At 38.2% G+C, this 27,771-nt stretch overlaps 1 protein-coding gene and 1 long non-coding RNA gene across 3 annotated transcripts; one reads left to right on the top strand and one right to left on the bottom strand.

Moving 5' to 3' along the window:
* Positions 1-1,135: 1,135 nt before the first annotated feature.
* On the bottom strand, positions 1,136-25,590 carry PRPS2 (phosphoribosyl pyrophosphate synthetase 2). 2 transcript variants are annotated; one of them, XM_063392847.1, is made up of 8 exons: positions 25,385-25,590; positions 15,820-16,003; positions 13,209-13,229; positions 9,701-9,799; positions 8,527-8,651; positions 5,874-6,047; positions 2,956-3,115; positions 1,136-2,098 (listed from the first exon to the last, which is right to left on the bottom strand). In XM_063392847.1, the coding sequence occupies exons 1-8, from the start codon at positions 25,504-25,506 to the stop codon at positions 2,006-2,008; spliced, it is 978 nt and encodes a 325-aa protein (XP_063248917.1). In that variant the 5' UTR covers positions 25,507-25,590; the 3' UTR covers positions 1,136-2,005. The 2 variants fall into 2 exon arrangements, with proteins under 2 accessions (XP_063248917.1, XP_063248918.1); XM_063392848.1 differs by lacking the exon at positions 13,209-13,229 and having other exon boundaries at positions 1,143-2,098; positions 25,385-25,580.
* Positions 25,591-25,707: 117 nt separating this feature from the next.
* Positions 25,708-27,077, top strand: LOC134548247 (uncharacterized). Its single transcript, XR_010079732.1, has 2 exons — positions 25,708-25,907; positions 25,992-27,077. It is a non-coding gene; the product is annotated as an uncharacterized LOC134548247 (long non-coding RNA).
* Positions 27,078-27,771: the final 694 nt, after the last annotated feature.

Below are 27,771 nucleotides of genomic sequence, written 5' to 3'. Positions count from 1 at the left end.
ACCTATAACTCTTCGTAAGCATTTTGGGCGCACAAAATGCAGCACATAGAGTAAGATTATTCTGCAAATTTCCTTCTACTCTTTCCCCCATCTCATCCTGTTAAGTGCAGTTGGGTGGGTTTGCTTCCGACAATCTGATGCACAAAGCAAGTGAATTGATACAGTGCATTAATTGTATTGTATACCTTTTGTGTAGTATTTGGATGTAAACATGTGGCCCCAGACTTTGGGTCTAACAAACTAATTGTCTAACAAACTAAAACTTCTTTACCAAGTAAAACAATACTGTAAATTCATTTCCACTGTTGTAACATAGTTGTGAAAATTCAACTCCGAGGAGGAACTTCTCCAAGAATAAGCAGCTGAAATGAATTCTCACAAGAGTTTATATACTCTATTTCTGTATTCATCACTGGAAGCAGTACAGGTGAAATTCTTTTACTTATTTTCATGTAGAAAAAAAGAATTTCACAGAAGCAATAGAAAATTACTGGGAAAAAAAAAAACCAAATAGATGTAATCTCAGAGAAACAACTACAACAAAAAATTCTGTCTGAAGACTGTCTTAACTGGAACAGAAAAATTCACTTCCTAATACATCATTGTATTATTATAAATATATCCCCAAATAAGCAAGTTTGGATGAAATAAGGCTATGTTTTAGGCAGCACTATAGCAAGGAAGCATTTCTCAAGCACAGCAATGCTTTTGTACTTAAAAACTGCAATTTCATGTAGGAAACTTGAGTTCTTCTGATCTGGGTGGAGATATAGTATTTTAATACGTATTAGTCTTCTAACAGAAAGACTGAAAACAGATCATAATTGGATTCAAAGACCTAATTACAAAATTACATTTTGATGTCGGCCCACCCGACCCCCTAATCCATTACTGACTGCATTACCCATATTTAACCATAAGCTGTCCTATCATACAACAGGAAAAATTGTTTTCGTAATAATTTTAATTCTCTAATGTTAAAGCATTCAAGATTAGTTACTGTACTAGAGTTCACTCTGCACAGTCAAGTACTGTGGTATTTTGGAACAGGAATTTGAAGATCCACTGGCTGTGCAGTTTGAAAAACCCTGTGTTTTCAGGTACTTTTCAACCATGACACATAACAGTCTGTGTAAGTGTGTTTAATTTTCTGTTTGGACTTGGCACAATAAACCTTTACAATATTAACAGGAAAGCTTTTAAAAAATTATTCCTATCATCACAATCAGGGAATGTCAAAAACTACAGAGAAAAAAAGAAGAAATTTACACCAAACTTCTCACGTTTAAAGCTTGGTTATTATTTAGACAAGTGATATTAATAACACTGGGAATACTGAAACATCAATCTTACAATTGAAGATAGCAACTTTACAGAATAGATATTAAGCAAACAAATTTAATGTGGTGAGAGCTTTACAGAAGAAAACAGCAGCCCCAAATTTCTTCTGGAAAAAAGTGAACATTAAGTGTATCAAACTTAGGTATATATATGTATGTATGTATACATCAACAGTTCCTCAAAATTAACATGACCTTTACATATTGTTAGGGCTTACAAAATACTGTTCATGGTACTTAAACATAAACAAAAAAACCCCAGCTGTTTGCCCAACAGATTAATAGATACAAGAAACTCAGGTCTGGAGCATTTAGCTTCACATGGAGAATGTTCTTACACGTATACATTCCTGTTTAGTTCTGTGAACAGGTGGCAGTTCTGTAGAAAAATGGATCTGACGCAGCAGTTAGCTGAGCGTGAGAGAGCAGGCACACAGAAGAGTTCACACAACACATAAGACTTCCAGACTCTCGAGAGAATTCGTAAGGTTTCTGCAAGACGGAGATTTATTGCCCATTTACAAATGGTAATTACAAGACGAATATAATAATTAAACATACAAGCTCTCGAATTGTACAAAGATACTAATTTCTCATGGTTGATGTGCATCGTTAAAAACAGTGCTTAAGAGACCTTTGCAAAGATGCAGTGTAATCCCCTGCAGTTACAAGGGGACGTGACTGAACAGGTAAGACACAGATTCACCATTGTGTGTCCTTCGGATTGCCTCTGCCAGGATCATGGAAATGTCAATAAACTGAAAGAAAAATTGAGAAGATAAACTTGATGGCATGCCAAGAGCAATAAACTATGCAGTTTATGAACATATAGACAAACATTCCATCTACCTTTGTAGCTTTTATTTCTAGAAAGTAATATAACATTAAAGCTTACCCATTGAAGATATACATAAAAACTGCCATAATACCAAGTAAGAAGTGAAAAACTGAGTAAGAAAGCATTGACTGGGATCACTGAACAGTCATATTGTGGAGTACTTCTGACAAAGGGCATATTGTCAAAAAGCCCCACTATTCTTGCCATCAGATGGCAGTGTCTGCTTGACATAAATACAGTTTAAAGGAAGTACCCCTTTCTAAGTGCTTGCCTTGTTTCAATAAATATCAAATATTAACCTTAAAAAAATCCAATAATACATTTAAAAGCTCAATCTTTTATGCTTTTCTCCACTCTGTACTAAGGAAAACCTCCAAATGGGACACATGACTTTCCAGAACAATTCCATTTGTGTTTTTCAAGAAAAAATAGTAGTCTAAGATTTCTGAGGGCCTCCTCAACAGAATAACTAGGTTCCTACATGCAAATATTTTATTATTAATGTTGATTAAAAAAAGAAGAAAAAACCCAGTCTATTTTATATTTGTCACTCTTTCACAACCAAGCACAGTCAAGGTGTGGCAAATACCAAATATTTTGAAGTGCTCTGTTGTATTACCTAAATCCCCTTAAAACACTTCTTTAGCATGTTTTAGCAGAATGTTTTGCAAACAGCGTATTTAAGAATATTTAGCCTCAAGGCACAAATTCTAGCACCAGTGAGTAGTAACATACAAATACTGAATCTAAAGAAATGACATAAAAGCAGCACTGTACCTGTATTTTTGGGCAATGTTTCATTTTCTCCTCTTGAGGGATTGTGTTAGTTACCACAACAGCCTCAAACGATCCATTATTAATCCGAGAGAGGGCAGGACCAGAAAAGATGCCATGAGTCAGAATGGCATAAACTTTAGTAGCTCCAGCAGACATTAACCTGTAGAACACACAAAAATAGCATGCTGTGATGCATGTTTACATACATGGCTATAGATGAAGCTGGATACAAATCTCTAAAATACATTTTACTTACAAAGTCCTACGTGTAAGACATCTACAAAATAATTCAGATATTTGTATCACCTGAAAAAGCTTGAATTGTCTCAGAAAAATCCCAACAAAAAATTATAATTAAATTAAAAAGTTCTTGTTTGCAGCAGTAATACTGATCTACAATGCTGCACTTTTTGACCATATCCGCACAACATAAAAATGAACTCCAGTACAAGCTTTCTATCTTAACCAGGCAAAAAATTAAGTTGGTTGGATGTCAGTATTCACAACTCTATTGTGCCTCCATTATTGTCCACCTTTATTTTCATTTGCAATTCAAACAGTTCTGCTTGGAAGGAGTTTCTGAGGAAGAAGAAATGTTAATGATTAAAAGCCTAGCTTACTTCAAGGTTGTGGGAATACATGCTGCTGATTCAAGCGCACAGTGAAGTGATGCATGAGGAGGAAAAAAAGTATAAATCAGAGAACTAGAACACCTTGTAAATGAGTCAAAATATCCTAATTTAGTTTCTAATGGCCTCAATGCCTCCAGATACTCAGCTATGTCCTACTTGCTTCTCTAGCCTTAGAAACAGAGGCCCTGAGCAATGGCATTTTATCAGATCATCACAAAGGCACAGGAGGAAGTATTAGAGAGGAAAAAGACAAAACCACAGACACATCATCTCATATTGAATGCCTTAACAGAACTGAAGTTTTCTGGTCACTTTCAGCACTACATTTAGCACCTGCAGCCTACAAGGAGTATCCATTACAACAGGGTGAGCGTGCACTTGAGTTTGTATTTAAGCAAGTTGATCTGCTGTATCTGAAAATACATTTCTTAGTTCAGCTCCTTGATATGCATCCAGTTTGCTGAGACAAAAAGAGATTTAAGGAGTATTTTGGTGTGCAAGTCTTATTATACACCAAGTACATCTCACCTGGATTTGACATTAATGAAAAGCACTAGTTCATGCCAAGAACACAATATAAGGCAGGATCACTGAAGCAAAAGCATCTTTCTTAGTGAATGCTGCAGATACATTGAAGGTGATTGACAGCTTTAGAATTTGGTCTCTAGAAATGTACTGTAGGTAAATAAAGAATGCTTCTTTCAACACAGGAAAGAAATAAAGGTTTTTGACAGAAATTAACTTCCTCTATGCACAAGTGTATAAAAAAATGTTGGCTAGGCAATTTGTCATTCTGATCGGCAAAGGGCACAGCCTAGAATACTTTGAGGTATGATGTAGACTAGAATACAGATAGCAAACAACTACACAACACCTCTGCAAAATTTCATCAAATTTCCATGAAAATTATAAGAAATACAAATGACTCCTTCTTCTGTGAGTTTTTGACATCCTTTATATAGGTGCAAACAGCAAGTCTGCAACTAAAGACTGTAAACTCATGGGATTATCTTTACTTCAAACCACCAAGAACAATGTCCAGCTCACATTTTGCTGTCATACCATTTCCCACAGCATTTCCCTGTGGAAATTTGCATCTCATAGCTTGGAGAGGTATACTTTTCACTGGGTAAAGAACTGGTGGGATGGCTGGGCCCAGAAGGTGGTAGTGAATGGAGTTATATCCTGCTGGCAGTGAGTCACTAGTGGGGTTCCCCTAGAGCCAAACTCATTTGACATCTTTATCAGGAATCTGAACAAGTGGATTGAGGGCACCCTCAGTTAAGTTTGCAGGCAACACCAAGTGTTGATCTGCCTGAAGGCAGGAAGGCTCTGCAGAGGGATCTGGACAGGCTGTGATCATTTTTATGAGGTTCAGTAAGGCCTAGTGCTAGGTCCTGCACTTTGGTCACAATAACCTCTGTAGCACACAGGCTCCAGGAAGAAAAGCTGCCTGGTGGAAAAGGACCTGGGGGTGCTGGTTGAGAACCAGATGAACATGAGCCAGCCCTACTACTAACCTGAAAAGAACCACCATAAAGGCACCTGGAAAACCATAAATAATACTTTCTACTTAGCACTGCTAGGAGCTTTAGTTAGGATAGTGGGTCCACATTCACAAGCTCCACTTCAAGAAGTAGAACAGCTGGAAGGAATCCAGAAGGCATCACAATTGAACAGAAGTCTACAAACCTTGTGGAAAGACTGAACAAACTCAACTCAAGTCTAGAGGGAAATGAGAACTCTTCAACCACTTTCAGATAGAAGACAGGAAAACTTATGCTCACCTCCCCAGATGAAAAGGACAAGTGGTTTTGTACTTAAGATGTACAGTGAAGATAAACATTACATTTGCATTGGACTCTATGGCAAAAATACTTTAGAGTGTTAAACCCAGTAAAGCTTTGTGAAAAGTTTGCTAAAGGAGAGTGGAAAGGCTCCATGATGAGGTTCAAGCAGGGAATGATTTTTGAGCTGTTGTTTCTGCCTTGGAACTGTAAAGTGCACTAAATGCCCAAGTCTTTTTCAAGTTGTATGACATCTTATTTATTCTACGTTCTTCTTAGGTACACAACATATATATCTGTAAATATTTTCTCAATTTCATGTTCTAAAGAAGGACACAGCTGAATCACAGAAGTGTGACCTATCAACTCAAGGGTTACAATGACTTCATACTACAGAGGTCGGTTGGGTTATAGGCTTTGAGGACAACTGTATTCATCAGCTGTGCAGTGAGCGAGAACACTACAGTGAGACAGTGGGCCAGATCATAATAATACTTACTTGTCTGCTGCATGACATATTGTGCCACACGTGTCAGCCATATCATCGACAAGAATTGCTACTCTGTCTTTCACATCACCAACCAAGACCATTCTGTCCACTTCATTTGCCTTCTTTCTTTCCTTATGAATGAGAGCAAATTCCACATTCAGTCTGTCAGCTATTGAAGTGACCCTAAGTTACAGGAAAAAATATACCATGTTTAGAGAATAATTTTAACAGAAAAAACAGTCATACATATGTATTTGTCACAAACCACAGTTTTTGTCTTCTGGCTTTCAAATTACCACAGCAAAAACTTTTGCAAGGAATGAGACAGGTAGAAAATCTTAATTCATTGCTAATAAATACCACCAGAGTGTCTTAAGCTATACCCCAAAAATCAGGTTTTTAATTGAGTTGACTTTGGTTTTCTGTCATTAAGTGCCTGGCTTTGAAAACATTTCAGCTATTCACAAGCTTTTATTAAGCTGCTGCAATACTGGTCACACTAGTTAATTTAAAGTAGGGGGAAGTAAATTCTAAGCCTACGGGAATGTGCATTTTAACATTCAAACTGAAAAATACCACTGCAGGATTTGAAATCAAGCCAAAGGGAAAAAAACAAACAAGTTAATAGTGATTAATAATTCTTTTTACAGTAGTTGACCAGTAATCAAGTAGCTTACTTCATTAATAATTCCTTTGGCATACAGCTGCTTGAAAAAGATCTTTTAAAATTCTTCAGGGTGACCTCTGGTGGCCAAACAAACTTCCAATAATAAACTTCACTTGTTACAGACTTCTGATTGCTTTTTTCCCAGTTGGTTTAATATAACAGAGCTCTTAGGTATAAACAGACAGGAATAAACAATTCCATGCTCTTTTCTAAATGCTGATGCAACCTTGTAGCCTGCCTTTTTAGACTATGTCTAGAATGTTGTTTCAAAGGTTATTAACATGCATGGTTAATAGAGAATACAGTTTTGTTTCTTTAGCACTTAAAATATGGAAGTTTTAGTTACTGTATTTCAACAAATGGACAATAAACAAAAAATCCAAAAATTTTGGCTTTTTTTAATGAATAGTGTAATTTCATAGCAAATCTCAATGCTTCAGAGGCATTAATATATCAATAGAATTTCCATGCCTTATTTCAGTTACAACATCTAATAGGCTGGGGAAAAAAACAAGCAAAGGGTAAGAAACAAAAGAAAATTCATGTATTTTAAATGAGTGCAAGAAAATGGATTTGTTTTAAATTAATACTTACAGTTTTAAATTTTAAGATAATTCAGATTCAATTTTCACATTCTATTAATTTTTTATAAAGTTTTATTTTGAAGTTCTCCATATTTAATATGGAAAGTCCAAACAATTTTCTTTACATTTTATTACAGGAGGTGAAGGAGAAGCTATAAACTTACTGAAAGCAACATTTACCCCTACTTCACCAGAAACTGGTTGCATTATAACAGAAAGACACTAAAGATAGATTGTACTATCTATATTAAATACAGTGAGAGTGATCTTCGAAAAATAAACTTTATGGTTAATTTGATAATGCACAAATATTTGGTAGGGGAAAAATACTATCTTTTGACTTGAATTCTAAGCGAAGATTGTATTTTGTTTAAAAAACAAAACCAACATAAAAACCAAATACATAAATAACAGTATCCTGATAGGAACGAACAAAGAAATTTAACTAAGAGATCTTCTAGAATGCTTTCTGTGTTCTTCACATCCTTATCTTGATTAATCTAAAAAGAAACAACTAGTTCTACTCAGTCTGATTTCCCTAGAAATCATTACAACATGAACACATAAGAGACTCAAGGACTTAAATTACAACCAAATTATGACAGTCTCACACTCCTCCCCATACTATATTTCAGACATTTAAATTGCTTTGAGTTTACAGGAGTCTTACTTCATTTGTCTCTGTTCCCTCTGCAGCAGCAGCATGAGCAATAAAACCTGAGAATAAGCACTTTGCCTCAACGGCATGCTTTATGACCTCACCAGCCAGTCTGCTTCTGAGCTTTGGCATTGGTTTATGCTCAATCAATACCAAATAAAACAGTCTGCTAAATGAATAACACATGCTTTGAATGAAGACAGCCTCCAATGAACCAAGTTTTCTATTTTTACCCTTCACCACTCGAAGTTTCATTCCCCTTTTCTAGTATGTAGACTGCAAAACTTGGGGTCAGCGGGTTTACATCTGGGATGCAATAATGTAAAGAAAAAAGAAATATGAGTCAAGCAAGCTCTTACCTAAATGCCAGCAGGTACAGTGGGAATAGGCCATATGCTTTGACAGAGAAGGGAAAGTTTGGCAATTCCAGAGCGAAGCAGGAAGAGGTGCAGCAACTTGATTAAAGAAGCAAGCAGCAGGGAAAATCTCTTCCCTCTGGTGGAGGGATTCAGCTAATGAGGCCATACCCAGGGAGAGAGAAAAATATCTTCTTTAGAGTATAGAAAGCTCCTGAATGTTTTCAAGCATGAACAGTATTGGAAGAACTAGTTGCTCTGCTTTTACAATGCAGTTGACTCATCAGTGATGTACCCTGTATCTTGCACAATTCACAGAGGAATATAGAAGACTAGACAAACTAGATCATTAACCATTAACTGTATGTAAATCCATCTTTTTAGACTTGTATAGTACCTTTTTGCACCACCTGCATCAGGTGAGACAATGATACAGTTTCTCCACTCAGGAATGTTCTCTTTAATCCACTGCAGGACTGCTGGTTCTGCATACAGGTTATCTACTGGAATGTCAAAGAAACCCTAGTCCAAAAGAGAAAGAGTTTCATGAATATGTGTTTGTATCTTATCTGGAATGAAGACAAAGGGAAAGAATCAAGCCTTTGCCTTTCCTCAATGGTAGAACTTCATTAGTATTTTGCACTGGTCTAATTCTGCCTTAGATATTACTGTCAAATGCTGCTGAAGTCAAATAAATATTTAGGTCTCTAAAAATATCACCCAAGAGTAGTGAAAAAGAAAACAGATGTTCTCAATTGATATCAAAATCAGAAAAGATGATCACTTTCAGGCAGTCAGGTAAATTCATGTTAGTGAAAAGCTCTCAAAAATCCAGTGAATAATACTCAACTTCCATAAATTTCAACTGCTTGACATTAACAGCAGTATTTCAACATGGGGATGACTCAAACTAAAATGGAATCTTTGTACAAGCTGTACAAACAAGAAATCTGGTTTAGACCTTTTTATTTATGTGACAGCCATCTAGCATAATAAGAAATTCTGATTAAATGGAGTGCCAGAATTGAAGGATATGGTGTTTTCTATAAAAAATAAGTTCCCTTAAAACAAGGTACACATGAGAATGACAAATTATGTCTGCTCTGTGTCTGAGGCAAAGGTTTTGTGATTGCTAGATTGAGCAGTAAGCCAGATAAGGGTTGCCAGGCTCCATCTCCACTTCTTTTAAGAAAATATTACACCCTTGGCTGTAACAACAAAACTCTACCTAGGGCAACACTATAATCTCTGACAAGGTTAAGATTAAGAGAACTTGCCCCAAGCCAGTATATTTTATGTTCTGGAAGCTCTTATATTAGACTTGGCAAATTTTACCAAAGATTCCAATGCACAAATATTTGAAGTAACTGCAAAATCACTCCATAAAATTGAGACTGGTCTCTTTCTAAAACGGAATTTAATTAGAAACAGGTAGCAAGACTTTCTCTGAATCCTCACAGTTCTGTATATAGCCTTTCAAAATAATGACCAAAACCCCAGAGAATTACTGTTAGCTTTTTACATTAATTCAGGAGAGCTTCTAGGCACAGTGGGTAAGAACCAACAGTTACCTGGATCTGAGAAGCATGCAAGTCCATGGTGATGATGTGGTCAGCCCCTGCAACTGACAGCATGTTGGCAACAAGTTTTGCAGAGATTGGTGCACGGCTCTGAGGAATAAAGCACAAATGTTTACATTTAAAAAATATTTTGACTAGATGCCAGGAATCAGAAAATTTATTATTTTTCTTGTGGTTTTTTCCTTTACAATATTTGGAATGTAGATGAAAATTACTTTAGCCAAATGAAAATAACTTTAGCCAAACCAGCCTGTCAATCTTGTTACTAGGATTTTGAAACTCTGTAAAGCTGATATTTAGGAATATCTAAATCAGTTTGCACAGTCCGCCTAATAATGCTTTGTATTAAAGAGATAAAATTTGGGATATAGTTTTCCAATTCTACTAAAAAGTTTCAGCTAACTTTTTCATAGCAGAAAGAATCTTCATTTCTCTGGGCCTCCACTCTACATGAACACTCAATTCTATCTTGTTCTAAGAAACATTGCAAAGCCCAAAGATTGAAAGCAAAACGAACCCAACTTTTGAGAATGCTGTTTTAAAACAATGTTAGTATTGAACATTTCTCCATAACACAGTAAAGCTTGTAGCAGATCCTAGTTGGCAGGGGTCTTTTACCCTGACTTTTATTCTTTTTTTAAATTTATATTTAACTCCTAGATGCAATTTGGAGTCTAGAACTCCCAAAAGGGACAGGGGACAATGAAGAAATCCTAAGTAGAAAGAATGAAAGAAGAATAAAAATCTTATTAGCAAAGGTAATGCCAATGTCAAGAAGTTTTTAAAAGCACCAAGGATGCAGAACAAACAAACAAGCAAAAAATGGGAAACTATGACTGGAGGATACCTTTTTTTTTTTTTTTTTTTTTTTTAAGTTACTTTGAAGTTTTTTTTATTTTTTTTAAATGTAAAAACCTATGTTTCCCTAGACAGTTTTCTCTACACTAAACAAAAACTGTAAACAAACACTAAACAAAACCTCCTGCTTTCTTTTGCTAATCTTTAAATAAGGCTAATAGCTGGCAATAACATTAGCATAAAGGCAGAACTGCAAGTCAGAGTCTCCATCTCAATATCAGACTGTTTTCTGCTGGCACAGAATTCTCTCTGATCTCTTTATCAAACAGCCTCATTTCACCTCCCAGGAACATCCTCTCCTTCCAGCCCATACACACAATTACAGAGTATCTCTGCTTTCCTTCCACTGATACTCAAGGGCATAAGTGACAATGAGCTGAATCACTGAATTTAGCCTGGATGCTTTTCCATCTGTGTCCTATCAAGAAGTCAGTATTTTCAGCAAAACTGTTCCTAGTTTAGATGGACACAGGGCATTTCTCTGTTTTAACCTGCAGATTGACAACACACTTCCAGAAAAGAAACTGAGATACTTCAGTCTCGTTTTATGGCCAGATCAAGTTTATCACCACCATTGCTGAAATTCTTCATTTTGAAAACCACCCTTTTTGGGTATGGTGTTTCACAGAACATCACCATCATTTTGGCTCTGTAAGACACAAAGCAGATGCAACAGCCAGGACTTCCCTGGATCTCTGCAATTCAGATGCATTTCGCTTCTAGAAGAGTTTATCATCATTTGTGCTTCAGTACAGTTGATCTTCCACTTACTGAGGACGATGCTGAACTTCATTTAAGTTCAGTTCTGCAAGCTGTCCAAAGCTTTCTGCATATTTTTGCTATTAGTAGCAAATTTTTGTTCATGCCATTTGAATTCCTGATCATTTCAGCTTATTTTTGCATCTGACATTTTTAAGCTGGACTTCAAAATACTCTCAAATCTCTGTCAAGATCTAACCAAAGAAATACTTAGTATCTACTCTTTTCATTCTATTGCAGTGTTCTCTTACCTTGTTCTCTTTGCAAAGCTCTAGTTTAATTCCTCCACTAAGCTGGACTAACAGGTAAATCTGAAATGAGAGGTTTGCTCTCCTGCTTGTACTATATCCTGTCTTTCCAGGCTAGACACTTCCCTTGTGCTGTACATTAGGATTTGTCTGAACCAACAGCCAGGGGATTCAGCTCAAATAGAAGAGAACGGAAAAGAAAATGGCAAAACAGACCCCACTGGTAAAAATAAGTAACTAGTTCTGGCTAGCAGCTAAAGGGAAATTACTTTCTTTTCAGAGTGTAGTTTTGGCATTTCCACCCTATCCAGCACACTGAATTTTGTCTAATTTTTGAATTTCTTTTCAATGTGGATACAATTCAGTTTGTCTCATGCATCAATACCGTATCACCATCACAAAATAACCCAAATAAAATACTTTTCTGCATCCCATACTAATGCATACATTACCAGTTGGTACTTCTTTCAGCTGCTGGCCTTGCAGGCTGCCTTCCCAGAAGGAAGAACTTGAAGTTTTACCACTAGGTAAGTTGTTTTAGCAGATATGCACACATCACAGATTGCCTACACGTTGGTGGACAGAGGGTCTTGGAGGGAAAGATAGCCAGACACAAGTACCTGTTTCTTAAGAATGGGCTAATAGGAGAGTAAGACAAAAGAAGCTTGCAGCTGACATTTTCCTTTACACAAAATTGTGCATTAAAAGAAAACCCACACGACACATCTAAGCTTTGCTTGCTTGCATAGAAAGTAAGTTTTGTGCTAAAATATGATGCAAATTGAAGAGTATTTTAATATCAAAGAAAGTATATTCATGGGAACCTCAGATAACCTGGCCTCATTATTCAGAAACTTGGATGACAAAGGTGACTGAGAACTCATGATTTTCCTTATAATGTAGTTTTTAAGGCTTGCTTCTGATGAGAGAGACAAGAACACAGATTCACAGTATTCATTCTTCAATTCTTTGATGTAATTTTAGATTATTTTCAGAATTATTAGTGTTAAATGGAGCATTAGATTATGTACAGAAACTAAGTTGTTAAAAAAATCACTTGAATTACCAGTGGCAGGGGGAATCCACAAAGCTAATATAAACAACCTCACAAGAGTAACTGTGCAAAGGACACATAGCTGAAAGTAAAAGTTGTCCATCAAGATCAAAGCTCTGTTGCCTTTAAGCATCTTAGCACATTGACTTGCTCAATATTCATCACATGCACACTGAACAGGAAAAAAAAAAAAAAAGGAAATCAAAGAAAGCCCAAAGATTTATAACTGGAACTTTCACTTCCAAGAAAGCCAGTTGTGAAGTGTATTGACACTGAATGCTCACTAATGCATTACCCAAATTTATAATTTCAAAAATGAGATATGCTTTGAAGCCTCAGAAATTGACAGCCATTATCTTGAATGTCCAAACAATTTTTTAACTAGAATCTAGGGGTTTTCTTGTAGCAAATTATTCCGCAGGATTACTGTCATGGCCTAGGTGAAACACAACTGAAATCCAGAAGTGAAACTGAAAATGTTCCTAGTTATACATAATGTAACCCAGTAAGTTTCACCCTTTAAGGCCATATTAATGGAAATGCGCAGTGTTAGATTTAAAAAAAAAAAAAAGATACCTACCCAACGCTCCACGGACCCCTTCTACAAATCAAAAAAACAAAGTTACATGAGCTGTAGAACACCAAACTCACCTGTCACTGTACTTTAACTTATCTCAAAGGCATCTCTGCAGCATCCTACAGAAATGTGTCCTGCCCACAGCTTGGAAGGTTGGCATAATTATAGGATGCATAAGTGCAGTTTTAGTCGAAGCACAGAAACATATGAGCTATTTTTAAGTTTAGCTAGCTTGTGCATCAGCAATATTCTAGTTTAGGGCAGCACTTGACTGAATCTAAATTAATTTACTGACTTTTTAATCATTCTCAGTAAGCCTTTTTTTTTTTTCAATCTGTTCCTCATTTAAAGATGGTTTAGTGCTAAAATTTTCAGAATAGGTTAGATAGTTCAGACTAAGACTTACTGCAAGGCCCTTTCCTTACATCAGTAAATGAAGAGTACTTTCATTGATCTCAGGAATCATAACTGTACCAGAGGTATGACAAAGACATGGTTATTTTAAGCACCAAGGACTCAGTCTATTAATTCGTAATGAATTAAAGTCAGTAACTTAAATTCGAACTAGAAAACAAGATTAATCTACTGAACATCCGTCATACTGCTTCAGTTCATAGTCAAGCAAACTACAGCTTTTAAGGTGAACATCTCTCACCACAGCAGAAAAATCTGTGTACAATCACAGGAAGAAAATGGCTGGCACTTTACTGATACTTCAGGCAGCACACAAAGCTTGTGCACTCATGATGGTCAAAGGCCAAGTGATCTGATGCAAGCAGGAGGGAAGATAGCCCTGTCAATAAGCTGCCCAATGTTGACAGCTGTATTATAGCTTATTTTGCAACATGGAGGTCAACTACCAAGGTTAATTTTCAAAGATGGCAAACATTTTCTCAATTGCAAAACAGAGTGGAAAAAAACACCCACAAACAACAATAACAACAAACTTTTGCCTACAGTTGTGGAAGTCAGTGACACAGAGAACAGTCTGGGAAAAAAACCTCAAAATCTCTATTAATCAAAATCACTTTTCTAGGCTATTCACTTTCAGATGGCATTTCTGAAATACAAAATGCTCCTTGATGGCATGCACTGTGCCACTACACTGGGGTGTTAAAATGGCTCTGGAAGTCTGCCACATGGAATTTGGGCAGCCTTGACATGACAATTTAGATGCATGGAAATTTTGGAATATGCTCATCCTTTTCCCACACCAAGAACTTAAAGGATGGTACAGCAGCACTTCCCAATATGAAGTGGGAAACAGTAAGATGCTTTCTCTTCTTTTCAACAAAATGCTTATCGATACCCTTTCAAGGTCTTTTGATATAAAGTATTTCACCCCTTCTGATCAAGGGAAAGCAGCATCCACTACAAAACATAGCAAAAATGGAGTACCAAGAGATGCAGGCAAAGAATAGGTTCTTACTTGTTAATTCCTGAAATTCCATTTTTGGAAGTATAACAAGTAGACCTTCATAGTAGCAGTACAGTATTATAGAGCCTGCACTTAAAGAATTAATATACCAGAAAATAAGTTGGTTTAGTTTTGTTCTTGGATATCACAGACTGACTTTTGCATATTTTGTAATAACTGCTATTATTTTTAGCTTCTCCATTACTTCATTCCTGTTATATTTTTTATCCAAAAGACTATAAAGACCAACAGAAGGCTTGCAGAATGGTTGGCCTGATACCCAAAGTGAAAGAGAAGGGGCAGTCCATTTACAGGAAGTAAAGGACAGAGACAATTTTCAAAAATACAACCATTGCAATCCCATCTTTAAAGCCACATTTCTTGTTACTTCTTTTCAAGTGAGCTTAGGTAAAAGTACCATTCATATAACCTATCAAAGGGGTTTTTTTTTAATATATAGAAGAGATAGAAAGTCTAGTTTTCTATTTCTTAAAATCAGTCTCACTTCCCACTGAGGGTTTGTTACTGTGTTACCAACTTGGCTGAACTGATATATTCATCAGTTATGACAGATCAAATTCAGGAAAAGGGCAATAAAATCAGCACAGCATTTATGGGGTTTCCATACAATTTCTTGTCTTCCTTAATCAAAATAATTATTACAGATATTAAAAAAAATTAATCTGTCAGGCAGCATAAAATCATGCTTTTATTAATGTCTGTTATGTATTATGGATTTTATCAGTTCCTTCCATTTTCCTCTGTTTAACCATATAGGATAAAACCTATCTACATAATAGTTACAGCATTTTGAATTTAGTATTTAACTGCATGCAATTAAAATGCTTAAAAAGGAGTACTCTCTACATTAATAGGGATTAAAAAACCCAAAAAACATTGAAAAAGCAGGAAAAACAATCCCATAAAATTGCTAGCAAAGTACTCAGCAATAGACCGCACATAAAATATTTTGCAAACTGAAGGCATGCCAATTTTCAAAATACAAGCAAAAATAATTTAATGTCTCATTTAATTCACTTGTGGATAAAACAATTGAATATTTTACCAAGAGAAAAGAGTGGGAGGGGGATCAAATCTTTGAAATCACTTAAATGTTTATGAAAATTATTAAACTCCAAAAATTTTAAGTGAACAAGCTGAACACAAGCCTTCCAAAATGACACAATTCTTACCTACCTTGTCTTTCTTATCTTGCCTGGCATATGGAAAACATGGAATTACAGCAGTCACTCTGGAGGATGATGCAATCTTGCAAGCATTGATCATGATGAGTAGTTCCATTAAGTTGTCATTTATTTCTCCACAGCCACTCTGGATAATATACACATCTTCCCCTCTCACACTTTCACCAATCTCTACACTGAAAGAGCAGGAGATGATCATTTCAACACTTAAATTACTGGAAAAGCATTACTAAAATATAATAATTGAAAGTTGTGATTTAACATACTACCAAAGGTTTTCTGTAAACTTCCCATTTAGAGTAGGATTATTTTTACAGTGATTTCAGTAACAGCCTCCTTGACACAAACTCTGTTTCAATATAAGCCATTATGGTCTTCATCAGGTCAGCACCAGCCAATGGCTGTAACATCTACACCATGATGTTCAAGTGAAGTGTTTTTAAAGGAGAAAAATGTTACAGAAAAGCTAAGAATCTGCTACTCAACAGCTTACCATGGCTTGACTCACGTAGTGTCACTTGTTCAATTTGCTCTGACTGTGCTTACATGCTTTGGTTCCTTATGTGACTATCTAAGGTTTTTTTTTTTTCTTCCACAGATTTCAAGACAAATTCTGGGATCAATCATTGCTCACATCACAGAAATTAAAAATTAAATTGAGCTTCAAAACAAACCGGGAAAATAAAAAAATACTGTTGGATGTGTATTCTTTCTCAACTCTAGATCTAAGCAAGAGACATCTACTGCTGAACCACACTAAATTTCACACCTATTACTCCAAAACTTACATATAAATATAACAGAAAAACCTTAGTTTTTCCCTAAATCCATGTACAACATACACTAAACATACAAAATTCCTAAACAATTAAGTTTAGATCAGACCTTGCAAATCCATGCTCTATTATGTTAGTCTCCATTGTTAAATGCTAGAATATATTGAATCCTGATTTAAAAGGTTGTATCTTTACCCAAGACACAAATAAGCAGAAGTTTCTGACTGGAAACCATCCAAATGACCCAGATGTGGGTAGAATAATTTCTCTAATGGGTCCTTCAATGCTGAGGCTTGCTCTAGTCAAACACAGTCCTAACAAGTTTTGTTTATCAGCTCTCAGGGTGCTACGTAAGACTCACAAGCTTTCCGCAGAAAGGAATTTATGGCTTTTAAACATCTTAATGATAAGCACGCACTCGATTTATCACTATCAAGATAGTTGAGTACATGCTCTCAGCTGCCCTATTTGAGTTATCTGCAGTCCCAAACAAGCTATATAAAGATCCTGTCTAAATTTTTCTCCTTAACTGAATACATTTTTTTTTGCCTGAGAATGCTACTAGCAGGATTTCTTAAGGTCAAAAGAAAGCAAATTATCAAACATCTGGAAGGACAGAGGTGGTCAGGGACAACATCGTCTGCAGATATGTTAGGAAACTTTTTGGAGGCTTTCATCATTCCACATAGACACAGTTTTTTAGTCGCAAAATTGTTACTTCCCTCTCTAAGTTTTTGATCAATGGAATGAGGTCAGAGTGGAATGAATTCAGAGAATACTGTTTGATCAAAATATTTTCTTAGTTTGTTTCCCTTTTTTGAGCTGGAAAAGTTTTGGTCAACGTAATATTTTTCAGCAAGATACTAAGTGTGATACATGATTGGAAAAACTAGCCAGGCTTAAGTAGGAGTTCTCCTGAACACAAGTCCAGCTCCACGTGAAGAATCTACGCACTAGCTTACAAATGCGGCCTAAATCATTATTACAGCTTTGCAGCTATCGTGAGGGCTTTTAAAAATTCAAATTGCACCCTGACTCAGCAGTTACACAGACCTGCTTTATAGTGAGTGTTGTCGCATACCACACCTTTGGAATACGCCCAAAGAAAAATTATTTTATTACTTAGGAAAAAAAAGAACAGCTAATTTAACAGTCTAACATTACATACCAGGAAAAAAAACTGGCTGAGTGACAAAAGTATATGATCTTAATACTCACTATATACTGGAAAAACACTTGGAGCTGTTTTACTCTTTTTAAAAACTGTCACTTCTATGCACATCACTAAAAGCAGTTTTCAGAAGGTCAAGGAATATACTTTCAGGTAGATATAGGCCTGGCTAATACTGTGGACCTGAAGTGATCATTTTTTCATTGTCATTAATTGTATTTTTTTCTTATGACACTGGGCTACCAATAAACATCATCTTGTAAACAGCTTAGAAAACAAACATGCTACTTCTTTCTCTCTTAGTGCATTTGAAAAAGAACTGTATGTTTTTAAGGCTAGAATGATATACTTATTTGTCACACAGAAATGTGAGTGGTCACATTTCCTAGCCAACCTGAGAGAGCTGTGCAACAGACCAGTATCTCTTATTCTCCACCTTCTCAAAGATTGATATTGAGACATATTGTGTAGACTCAACCACCAGACACACACAGAGCTGCCTATTTCATCTTCCCCAAGCCAGAGAGTTAAAGATAACCAGCCATTGTGTCGCCAGTGTCCCATAAGATACAGCCCATACTAACCACACTGGTGTGGGGTTTTTTACTGGAGGGAAGGCAGGGAATTGGCAGTGTGGGTTTGTTTTGGTTTGGGTTTTTTTGCCCCTGTCCCCCCTCCCCCTTTTTTTTTTCCCATATTCAGGCAATCAATAAAAGATGATAAACTATAGAATCAGGTATTTGAATGTTGTATTTCAAATATCTATGAGACAATACTAAGCTAACTGCAGTCAAACTCTGTTATCTTATTAACATTTCTACTAAATTTCCCCATCTACATCATGACCTTATTAACCGTCTGTGAGGTTATTTAAACTATTTTATTTAAACAGTTTCACAGAGTCAGGACACAGAGGAAGGACACAAGAACAAGCTCTTGCCCCAAGATTACAAGCCCTGTTTGTTTTATGCAATTTAATCAAATTCAGCTATTTGGTAACAGTTTAAATAAATTTCTGTTCAAGAAGAGTCAACAGAACCTGTACATTAAAAGCCCTGACACCACACAATTGTGTTTAAAAGGAAAATTTACAAAAACGAATAGGCCACAATAGTAATTAACTCTGAGCCAGTTGTTTGGCATCCAGGAGCACAGGGCTCTCACTGGGAAAGACACACATAAGATAGGACATTATAAATACCAAGTTTAAGTACCAATTATACCAAGTTTACCGTGGTATCTGCCTTCAACTTTCAAAGACTGATTTGAGAGTTCAATTTAATAAGTAGGAACTTGGACAGACTAATAACCATGAATTAAGGATACAGCATAAAACCCACTTAGGTCACAAATATATTTCAATGGCTGAAGCATCCAATAAGCAAAAATCAGAATCAGGAGTAATAGCAGACTGAGATCCTTTTGAGCTAGATTTATAGTGCAGTCCCAACTGAACTTAGTGATGGGAATTATAAATTTGTACGTCCTAACTAAAACCCAAACAGCTTAAGGGATTAAGCATGTAGAGCCAGACTACAAAGGTAAATAATGTAACTACATAACTAGGATGTTCAAGTCATACACTCACAAGGGCTCTATGTATTTTTTTAAATAATTACAGCAGATTAAGTTTCTAGCCATGCTTACAAAAAGTAATATTTCTCAAGCAAATTAGATGCTAGTAAAGTAGATGTGTATTTCATGCCCTTTCAACACCCAGAGAAGAGGCCAAAAATGAAGGTCTAGAGTCCTCCTACAGTGTGCACATGAATCGATATCTCGAAAGTGATCAAACAAATCCACATGCTGAGTTTGCAGTTCATTGAAACCCAGCCAATGGCAAGCACTGAGCAGCAGGGCGTGTTTGACCTCTTACCTTTGGGAACACATTTCCCAGAGTAAAGTCTTTCAACACAAGAGCTTCACCTTACTGGGCAAATAGTTCAGCTGACGGGATGTTACATAACAAAGTGGGTACCAGCAAAGCCCAAAACAACAAAGAAACAATAAAACTGCCAGAGTTGGTTTTAACTCTGTAGAGATCCCCTATCTCCTGGCACCCATGGTGTCCCCTTAACTCTAGGCTCTTTCTAACAGTTCCAAGACAAACCCCCTGCTGTATCTCCATTAACAACTGCCCAGTTCTATCACAGAGCACTGGTATGGTAAACACCAGAAGATAGGAAGTATCTTGCTACCCCCTCCACTCTGGTACACAGCCTGTCACTGCAAGAGGAAAACACCTTTTCTTGAGCAAGTTCCAGGTTTAACAACATGCAGTCCAAAAACTACCCTTAAAAATTTGGAAACAAATGTGTAACAAGCCTGAACATGTACAGAAACTCTTCAAAGGCTGAGTACCAAACTCTGCACCTAAGAATACCTGGGACTGTCAGTCATTATTCACACAGATCAGGGGTTTTTTTGGTGGTTTTTTTTGTTTGTTTTTTTGGTTTTTTTGGGGGGGGAGATAGGTGGTGTTTGGGTTTGTTTTGTTTGAGTTTTTTGAGGTTTGGTGGTTTTTTTTTTTGCATTCAAGTATTTAGCATCCACATAAACATAAAAGTTCACAGTATATGGCAAGGTCAAAAAAGTGGAAATCTCAAACCAGAAGCTTTTAAGGATTTGGGGCCTCTTCCAATTCAGAGAAATGAACAATGCAATAGGTAGCCATATTTACTTCATCTTCAATTCCCTATACAAACAAAACACCATTGTGGCTTTAACACATACAGTGTGCAGTCCAGAAACAATTTTTACCTTCTTCAACCAAGCTGGTAAAATCTCCAGCCTCCTCTTGCTCATGACAGTGCAAGCAAGCTGGGAGAGAGGGAAACAGCTGCCCCCACTGAGAGAGGCAGACCACAACCAGCCCAGCTGGGAATCACTTGCTCAGCAGCTGGGCAGTACGAAGAAACACTTCACATTCCAGTGTGTCCCTAATCCCTACTGTCTTCAGCTGTTCTAACACCAGTTTGTGGCCTGAGCTTGCTCATTCCATTTTTAGGGATCTGCAAACACCATAACCATTTATTTACTCAGTGAGGGTGATACAGCTCATGGCTCCACACCAGCTGAACCCAAAGGAACCAGGTTACAGCAGATGCAGTGAGGTCATGTCTCATCTGAGACAATGGCAGTAGAAGGATGCTGATGGGGCGATAACAAGGAAGTCCTAAAGCCAGGTGACAAACTGTACATCCCTCAGATGTAAGCTTCCAGGTTTGCTCTTGATTTTTTTCAGTTATTTACTTCATAGAACAAACGGGTTTCATTTCCCTACTTTGTGTGAAATACACACTCAAACGCATCCTGAAATGAATTCTCCAGGAAAACATCAGCTACTTTTTCTTACTTCCAAGATCAAATATCAGCCCACAACATCCAATTTAATTTACTCACAAGAAAATGGCTCTCATACCAACAGCACAGCTTTTCCCATACAGCAGCCAATGTCCCTTTGTAGTCATTCCATATTTCCTTCTGTAAAAGCTAAATTATATTCACTTTAATTTGATGTTTCTAAACCAGTCCAGCTTCAGCAGTTGAATAAGGCTGTGGGTAGGAAGCCTTAAAATTCACATGTGCCAGGCAGGACTTTAATTCCAATCCTCTTGGATCAAGAAAATCTACAAGACTCACTTCAGCCAGTGAATGTGACAGCAAGAAGCCAGGAACCTCACAGGAAGAAGTGGCAGCACTAACATCTTTCACCAGGAAAAATGTGTGCAGAAGAATGCCATTTATGAGTAGTTTCTCCATTTTGAGAACAACAAGTATTTCAAGGGCAGAGTTAAAATAAATAATCTTTAGAGAAGGAAGAATACTCTGTCTTGTAAGAAAATAAAATTATTTACAAAGTGATACATTTAATCATATTTTTTCAACTGACTCACCAAAAATATCTGCACTGGGGTTTAATTGTACAGTAACTAATTAAATGCCACCTCAGTGTGTTTGAAGACAATTCTGCAAAAAGTTTCAGAGTGATTAATATCCGTATGCATCTATTACATGTCAGTCAAACAGTTTCATGATGCTGAGGCTACAACAGACATCTCTGTCTAAGGACTTCCATTCCTTTTTTCTTCTTCCAGCCTCAAAACTGCTGGTGACAGTTGGCTTGTGGGGTTTGAAGAAGATAAACTGACTAAGCCCCCTCTGCAGCCCTTATCATTTTGGCAGATAAGTAAGGTGGTGCCACCCAAGCTTCTACCACGACACTGTGGCTGGCACTTAACAGACACACAGGCTATGAATAATAACAGAGTTATCGTCCACAACCAGAGTCTATTGAGGAGCTCTGGTGCTGCATTTGGTAGGGCTGCTTGACTTCAGTAGCCACCTGAAGGAAAGCATTTCCAAACACTTTAAAGGGAAGGAGGAAAAAAATGGGGCAGTGATTGAGTTTGCCACCAATTTCCCCCACTTTCTCAGCACAGACATTACCTTTACCAGCTACAGAACTTGAAAGAATATTGATTGCCTAAATCAGAAGAGGACTGTGATACTATTGCTAGACACACCAATCTCCGTACAGATGAAAATGAGAAGCCTTTCCCATTTCAAATGTTCTGGAGCTGTTAACATACAGGCATCGGCTATTTAGCCACAGTGCTTGTCAATGATGGTCCCATCCCTGGCTAAACTCAGCATCAGTTTCTCAAACCCACTTACAGCTGCTGAGACCTGGGACTGAAATCTAAAGCCTGTTTGACTTGAAATATAATCAAAATATTTAATAACTCTTCCCTCCACTCTATTCTGCAAGCCAGACTTACTACAACTCTCTAGTAAAAGTCTTCCAGCTAGGACCTTTTGCAAGGATTTAAGCCTGGGGCTGCACACAGTTATCAATTTACACATCATTTATATTTAAGAGAATGCAGAAAACAGCAAAACAGAGTTTTGAACAAAAGTTAAATCTTCTCTGCAACTTGCTAACTTAACAGACCTGACAAAGCAAGAGTTTGACCCTCAGGCCCAGGCTTATCTGTTTGCATGGCGGATTGCTGGAGTGCCACTGCAAGGTTTAAGGTTCTTTGAGCTTTTTAACTATCAGGTTTTAGTATTCTGCAATACTGCAAGTGTATTTCATAATACCAGTACACTTGTTTATAAATTTAAAAATGTAACAAAAATTTAAAAGTACTGTGCTGCAATCACTGTGTATAGAAAAAAGTCGTTTTTTTGCTTACATACACACACAATTTAACAGTATAGGCAGACTGAAAATCCAGATAACTCAGGAAACAACTCTTCTGCATAAGTATCAACTTCACCTGTAGTTTAATTTCAAATACATTGTTGAGGAATTCTCTTACTACTATTCCTAGGGGGGGGTTTATTAAAAAAATTAGTCTAGAAAACTGGAAAGTCAACATCCTGAAGTAAGTGGCTAAGAATATTGAAAAAATGACTTGAAATATTGTACAGTGGATACAATTTTACATGCTGAAGGGGAAACAGGGAATTCGGATTAGACTCTCAAAAGAAGGAAGTTGTAAAGTAAAACAACCAAACAAAACCCAAACAAAACCCAAACACTTAAAGGTTTAAAATGTTAAGGCATTTAGTTCAGGGAATAAAAGAAATAAAAAAGATAATGTCAGCCTTGCCATGTTGCAATGAAAATAACCAGAAATAATGTTTCTAATAAATACATTCCTCATACCTGTACCACACTGCATCACTACTTGCCTAAAAAATAAATTGGCACTACTAGATCAGCTGAACCACTGACATACTGCAGTCACCACTACCTTCCTTTTTAATGGCAGAGAGAATATTCCATACCTGGAAAAATAGGTGTATCCTGAAGGCCAGAATTTAATTAACTTATCTTGTAAAATAAATATGCAAGCTTGGGAGATAAATTTCTACCTTGGATGAATTCTAAATCAGTTTAGTTCTGCTGTTTGCTGTGTTTCAATCACAGATTAAGACAAGTGTCTCTGGAGAATAAATACTAAAAAAAATTAGACAAGTTAACAAGAAAGTCATGCAACCAAATACACAAGTTAAGTTTTATCATGCAGAAAGGAGATCAAAGAGCAATAAAGTGAGTATGGGGCTGGAAAGAAATGCGAGAAGATTTAAGCTTTCATTTAATCAGGAATGAATAGAAGAGTTAGAGTGTGCAAACATTAGATTGCATAAACACCAATGGAAGAGGGTTTATAGTAATGCCAGTGAGTGTAACTAGAACAAGAGCAACTGCACTGAGAATGCAGAAATGTAGACAGAAAAGAAGGACAAGCTTTGTGAGAGCAGTTTTAGAACACATCATGTTAATCTTTCAAAGGAAGCAATGAAAACACGCTTTTTCAAGAGATTCAGAACAAGAACAGATAAAAATAAACATACAAGAACCTCAGAGACTGGCCAGCTATACACAGCAGGACCTTGTGTTTCAGAACCAGCTGGCAGCCCAGACTCGCATACATATACAGAGGAGCGGCTGCAGTCTTACCAGCTCATGGGGGGAACATACCACTGTCACCTCGACTGGAAAGTCTTTGTTAAAATTGAGACAATTAAATAGGTGGGTCAGAAAGGAAGATGACACACTAGTACAGAGAGGCAATATTGATAGAAAAAGCATTGGCAAGCACACTCTCAGACCCCAGGTGAGCAAGCTACCCTCACAGTTTCACACAGGATTTTTTGCAAGGTTACCAAAGTCACTTTCTGTGTTTGGCTGGCCAGGAACCTGCTATCACAAGGCCATCACAACTTGCAGCACTCCCATGCATGACCATCAGTCCTGGACTTGGGAGTGGAGCCCTACAGGAGCTGTAACAGGTCTACGCACACACCTGGCTGCTAAAGCACAATAAAGACCAGTTGCAACAAATTCTGCAAGTGTAATTTGATCTAGACCCCTTTAAAAATCTAATCCAGCATCACCATCCTGCTCTTGTATCTGCCTGTATGCAGACCTACTTACAAAACTGCATGGCATACTGTAGTTTATAAACTACAGGATAATTTTTTCTCTTTAGGCAGTGATCAACTGCACAGTTAATTATCTGCGAGAGGTGGGATGCACCTGACTTCGCAGGCGGGCTGTCTGTGCAAACACTATTCCCACCGCACAGGAGGGAGGATGCCCTTCACCCGGCCAGGGCCGTGCCAGCCCTCTTCACCCGGCCACGGAGCCCCCGGACAGGAGCGCTCCCGAGCTGGGCACAAGCCAGCCGGGACACCTCCGGTGCGGTGCTCCCGCTCCGCAGGCGGGAGAAGGGAGCGGGGACAACCAGGAACGAGTGCCAGGCAGGACACACCGCACCACGCCGTGCTCCCGCGGCTGCACCTGCACCGAGCCACCCGTACGCGGGTCCGCGCCGGCTCAGCCGCCCTGCCAGGACCTGCTGCCAGCCCGGGTGACAGCGGGACGGTGACACCTGAGCGGGACCTGCTGCCAGCCCGGTGACAGCGGGGCGGTGACAGCGGAGCGGGACCCGCCGCCGGCCCGGTGACAGCGGGGCGGTGACACCGGAGCGGGACCCGCCGCCGGCCCGGTGACAGCGGGGCGGGTCCCGCCGCTGCGGCCGCTGAGCGGGGGTGTGTCCGGGGTGCGCCCGCGGGGCTGGGAGCGGGACACGCACCTGGTCTCCTGGTTGCTGAACTTCTTGGTGACCACCTTGCCCAGCTCCAGCCCGAGCCGGTCCGCCACCCGCTGGGACAGGTCGTGGTGGGAGCTGCCGCTGAAGAGCACGATGTTGGGCATGGCGGGGCCGAGCGCGGGCGGGCGGGCAGGGCCGGGGCTGCGGCGAGGGCGGCAGAGGAGCGCGGGCAGCGCGGTGCGGGGTCAAATAGCGGCGGTGCGGGCCCGCCCCGCTCCGGGGGCGGGAGGGGCCGGGGCGGGGCGAGCCGGGGGCGCCGCGGGGCACAGGTGCGGCCGGCGGCCGGGGGCGGCTTCCAGCGCCGCCTCCTCCCGCTCCCCGTGCCGAGCCCGGCGCGGCCCGTGCCCCCCACAGCCGCCGGGCCGCCCCTCAGGCGGGCGCAGCTCCGCCCGCGCGTCGCTGCCGCGCTTGGCACGAACGGGAGATCCGCACGGGGCTCGGCTGCCTGTGGGATATGGGGCACCTAAAAGATACAGCTGTAGCTAGGTTGATGTGGGGTAGATAGGTATCTAACTAAGCTGTAGCTAGGTTGATGTGGGGTAGATAGGTATCTAACTAAGCTGTAGCTAGGTTGATGTGGGGTAGATAGGTATCTAACTAGTTGTACTTAGCAGTGATGTCCTTAAATAACCCGCGACCGATTGGATATAAACGCTACGCATTTTCCATTAGCGTGGTTTTGTCGGTTGTTGCTTAGAAATACGCTCACGAGCAAAGTGCTGTCTGAAAACTAAGATAAAAAGGTCTTAGCTTTCAGGTAGAGCTGTTTTAACTTGTACGTATACAAATAGATAGATTGCATTGGATGGGGGACTTCAGAACCACCTCGGTTTTCCTGCCTTAAGTGTTTTCTTCAAAGAGCAGGGTCTTGAACACATAGTTATTTATGTTCTGTCCGTAGGATAATTCATAACTAAATAAATTCCATTGTTGAATTGTAAATTTTTGAACTGAACCAGAATTCTAGTAAGGAACTTCCTGAAAAAAAAAACAAAAACAAAAAACAAACAAAACAAAACCAAACAAAAACAAAAAAACCACAAAAAACAAACAAGCAAAACCAACAAAAACAAACAAACAAACAAACAAACAAAAAACCCCACCCCACCACCACACACAAAACCTAAAAAAAACCCAAACCAGATTGAATGTTTTAGTTAACAACTGGGCAATAAATGTTTTGGGTTGAGGGTTAATGGGTTAGGTTGCTGTCATTCCCGTTCTTTCATTGGTCCAAATGCTTGCACAAATTCTAGACGCTTCTTGCTAAGTATCTCATCATTGCAGAGGGAATATAAATAAGGGGTTCAGCTTATGGACAAGAATGGAAAAAAATAAGTATTTTGACTTATCACAGCATAATTCTAGAATCTATTCTGGTTTTTGATACATGGCCAATACCTCAGCATACAAAGACTGGTTTTTGGCCCATTCACCCACTTGCCCTCTTTGTATTTTCTTTTTACACAATAAAAAAGAAATGTGTTCAACTGTCAGCACCATAGGCTCATAAAGCATCTCAAAGTCAAACTTGTGATTCTTCCAGTTCATACATCTTCTTCAAAGACTAATTTTGTAGGCTATGTTTTATTCTGAGTTTCTTGCAGTTCCAAATTTTGCCCACTGTCCTGATTTTTTTTTTTTTTTTTTTTTTTTTTTTTTTTTTTTTTTTTTTTTTGTGATTTTTAGTACTGATTAGTCTAAAATCTGCAGACTCTGTGACAGGACATCACAGCTGCCATTAAATGGTTTCAAATCTTTGAAAAAGAAGATTTTGCCAATATGATCTCAGGTTTATCAAAACTAAAAGCATTGCTAGACAGAAAAGGGCAATTTAGCTTCAAAATAACATAATAAAGGAAAACCATCCTTCACTGTCCACTCAGTAACACCACAACTTTTAAAAAGGTCTGCAGGACCAGAAAAAGACAAAAAACCAACTTGGACCCGCAGATTTTTTAATATATATTTGCCATTACTGAACCTTACAATAAAATTGGTGATTGTCTTGATCCACTCCTTTTTCTCCTAATGCATCCAGTCAAAATTCTTGTCCTCATAATTATTATATATTGCTTTATTTGCTGGCTTAGCAGGATATCCAGACATTTCGGCCCATTAAGACTTTTGTGCCTAACAGCTAATTAGTGTTTATCCAGTAGCTACAGTAGCTATTATATCTATAGTAGCTACTATAGAAAATGCAGTCATTAAAACTAGTCATGGAATCTGTCATGCTAAAGAAATAATGGTAATTGACATGGTAAGTGTGATTGTCTTTCCTTTGGTTGTCATAGACTAAAATAGCAGATCAGAATTCAAAAGTTAGTTGCCATCCTCACTTGAAGCTTTTTACTTTTCTAAAGAAA

Source organism: Prinia subflava, chromosome 3 (genome assembly GCF_021018805.1).
Source record: "Prinia subflava isolate CZ2003 ecotype Zambia chromosome 3, Cam_Psub_1.2, whole genome shotgun sequence".
In the NCBI taxonomy this organism is placed as follows: domain Eukaryota; kingdom Metazoa; phylum Chordata; class Aves; order Passeriformes; family Cisticolidae; genus Prinia; species Prinia subflava.
This window is presented reverse-complemented; position numbering and strand designations above follow the sequence as displayed.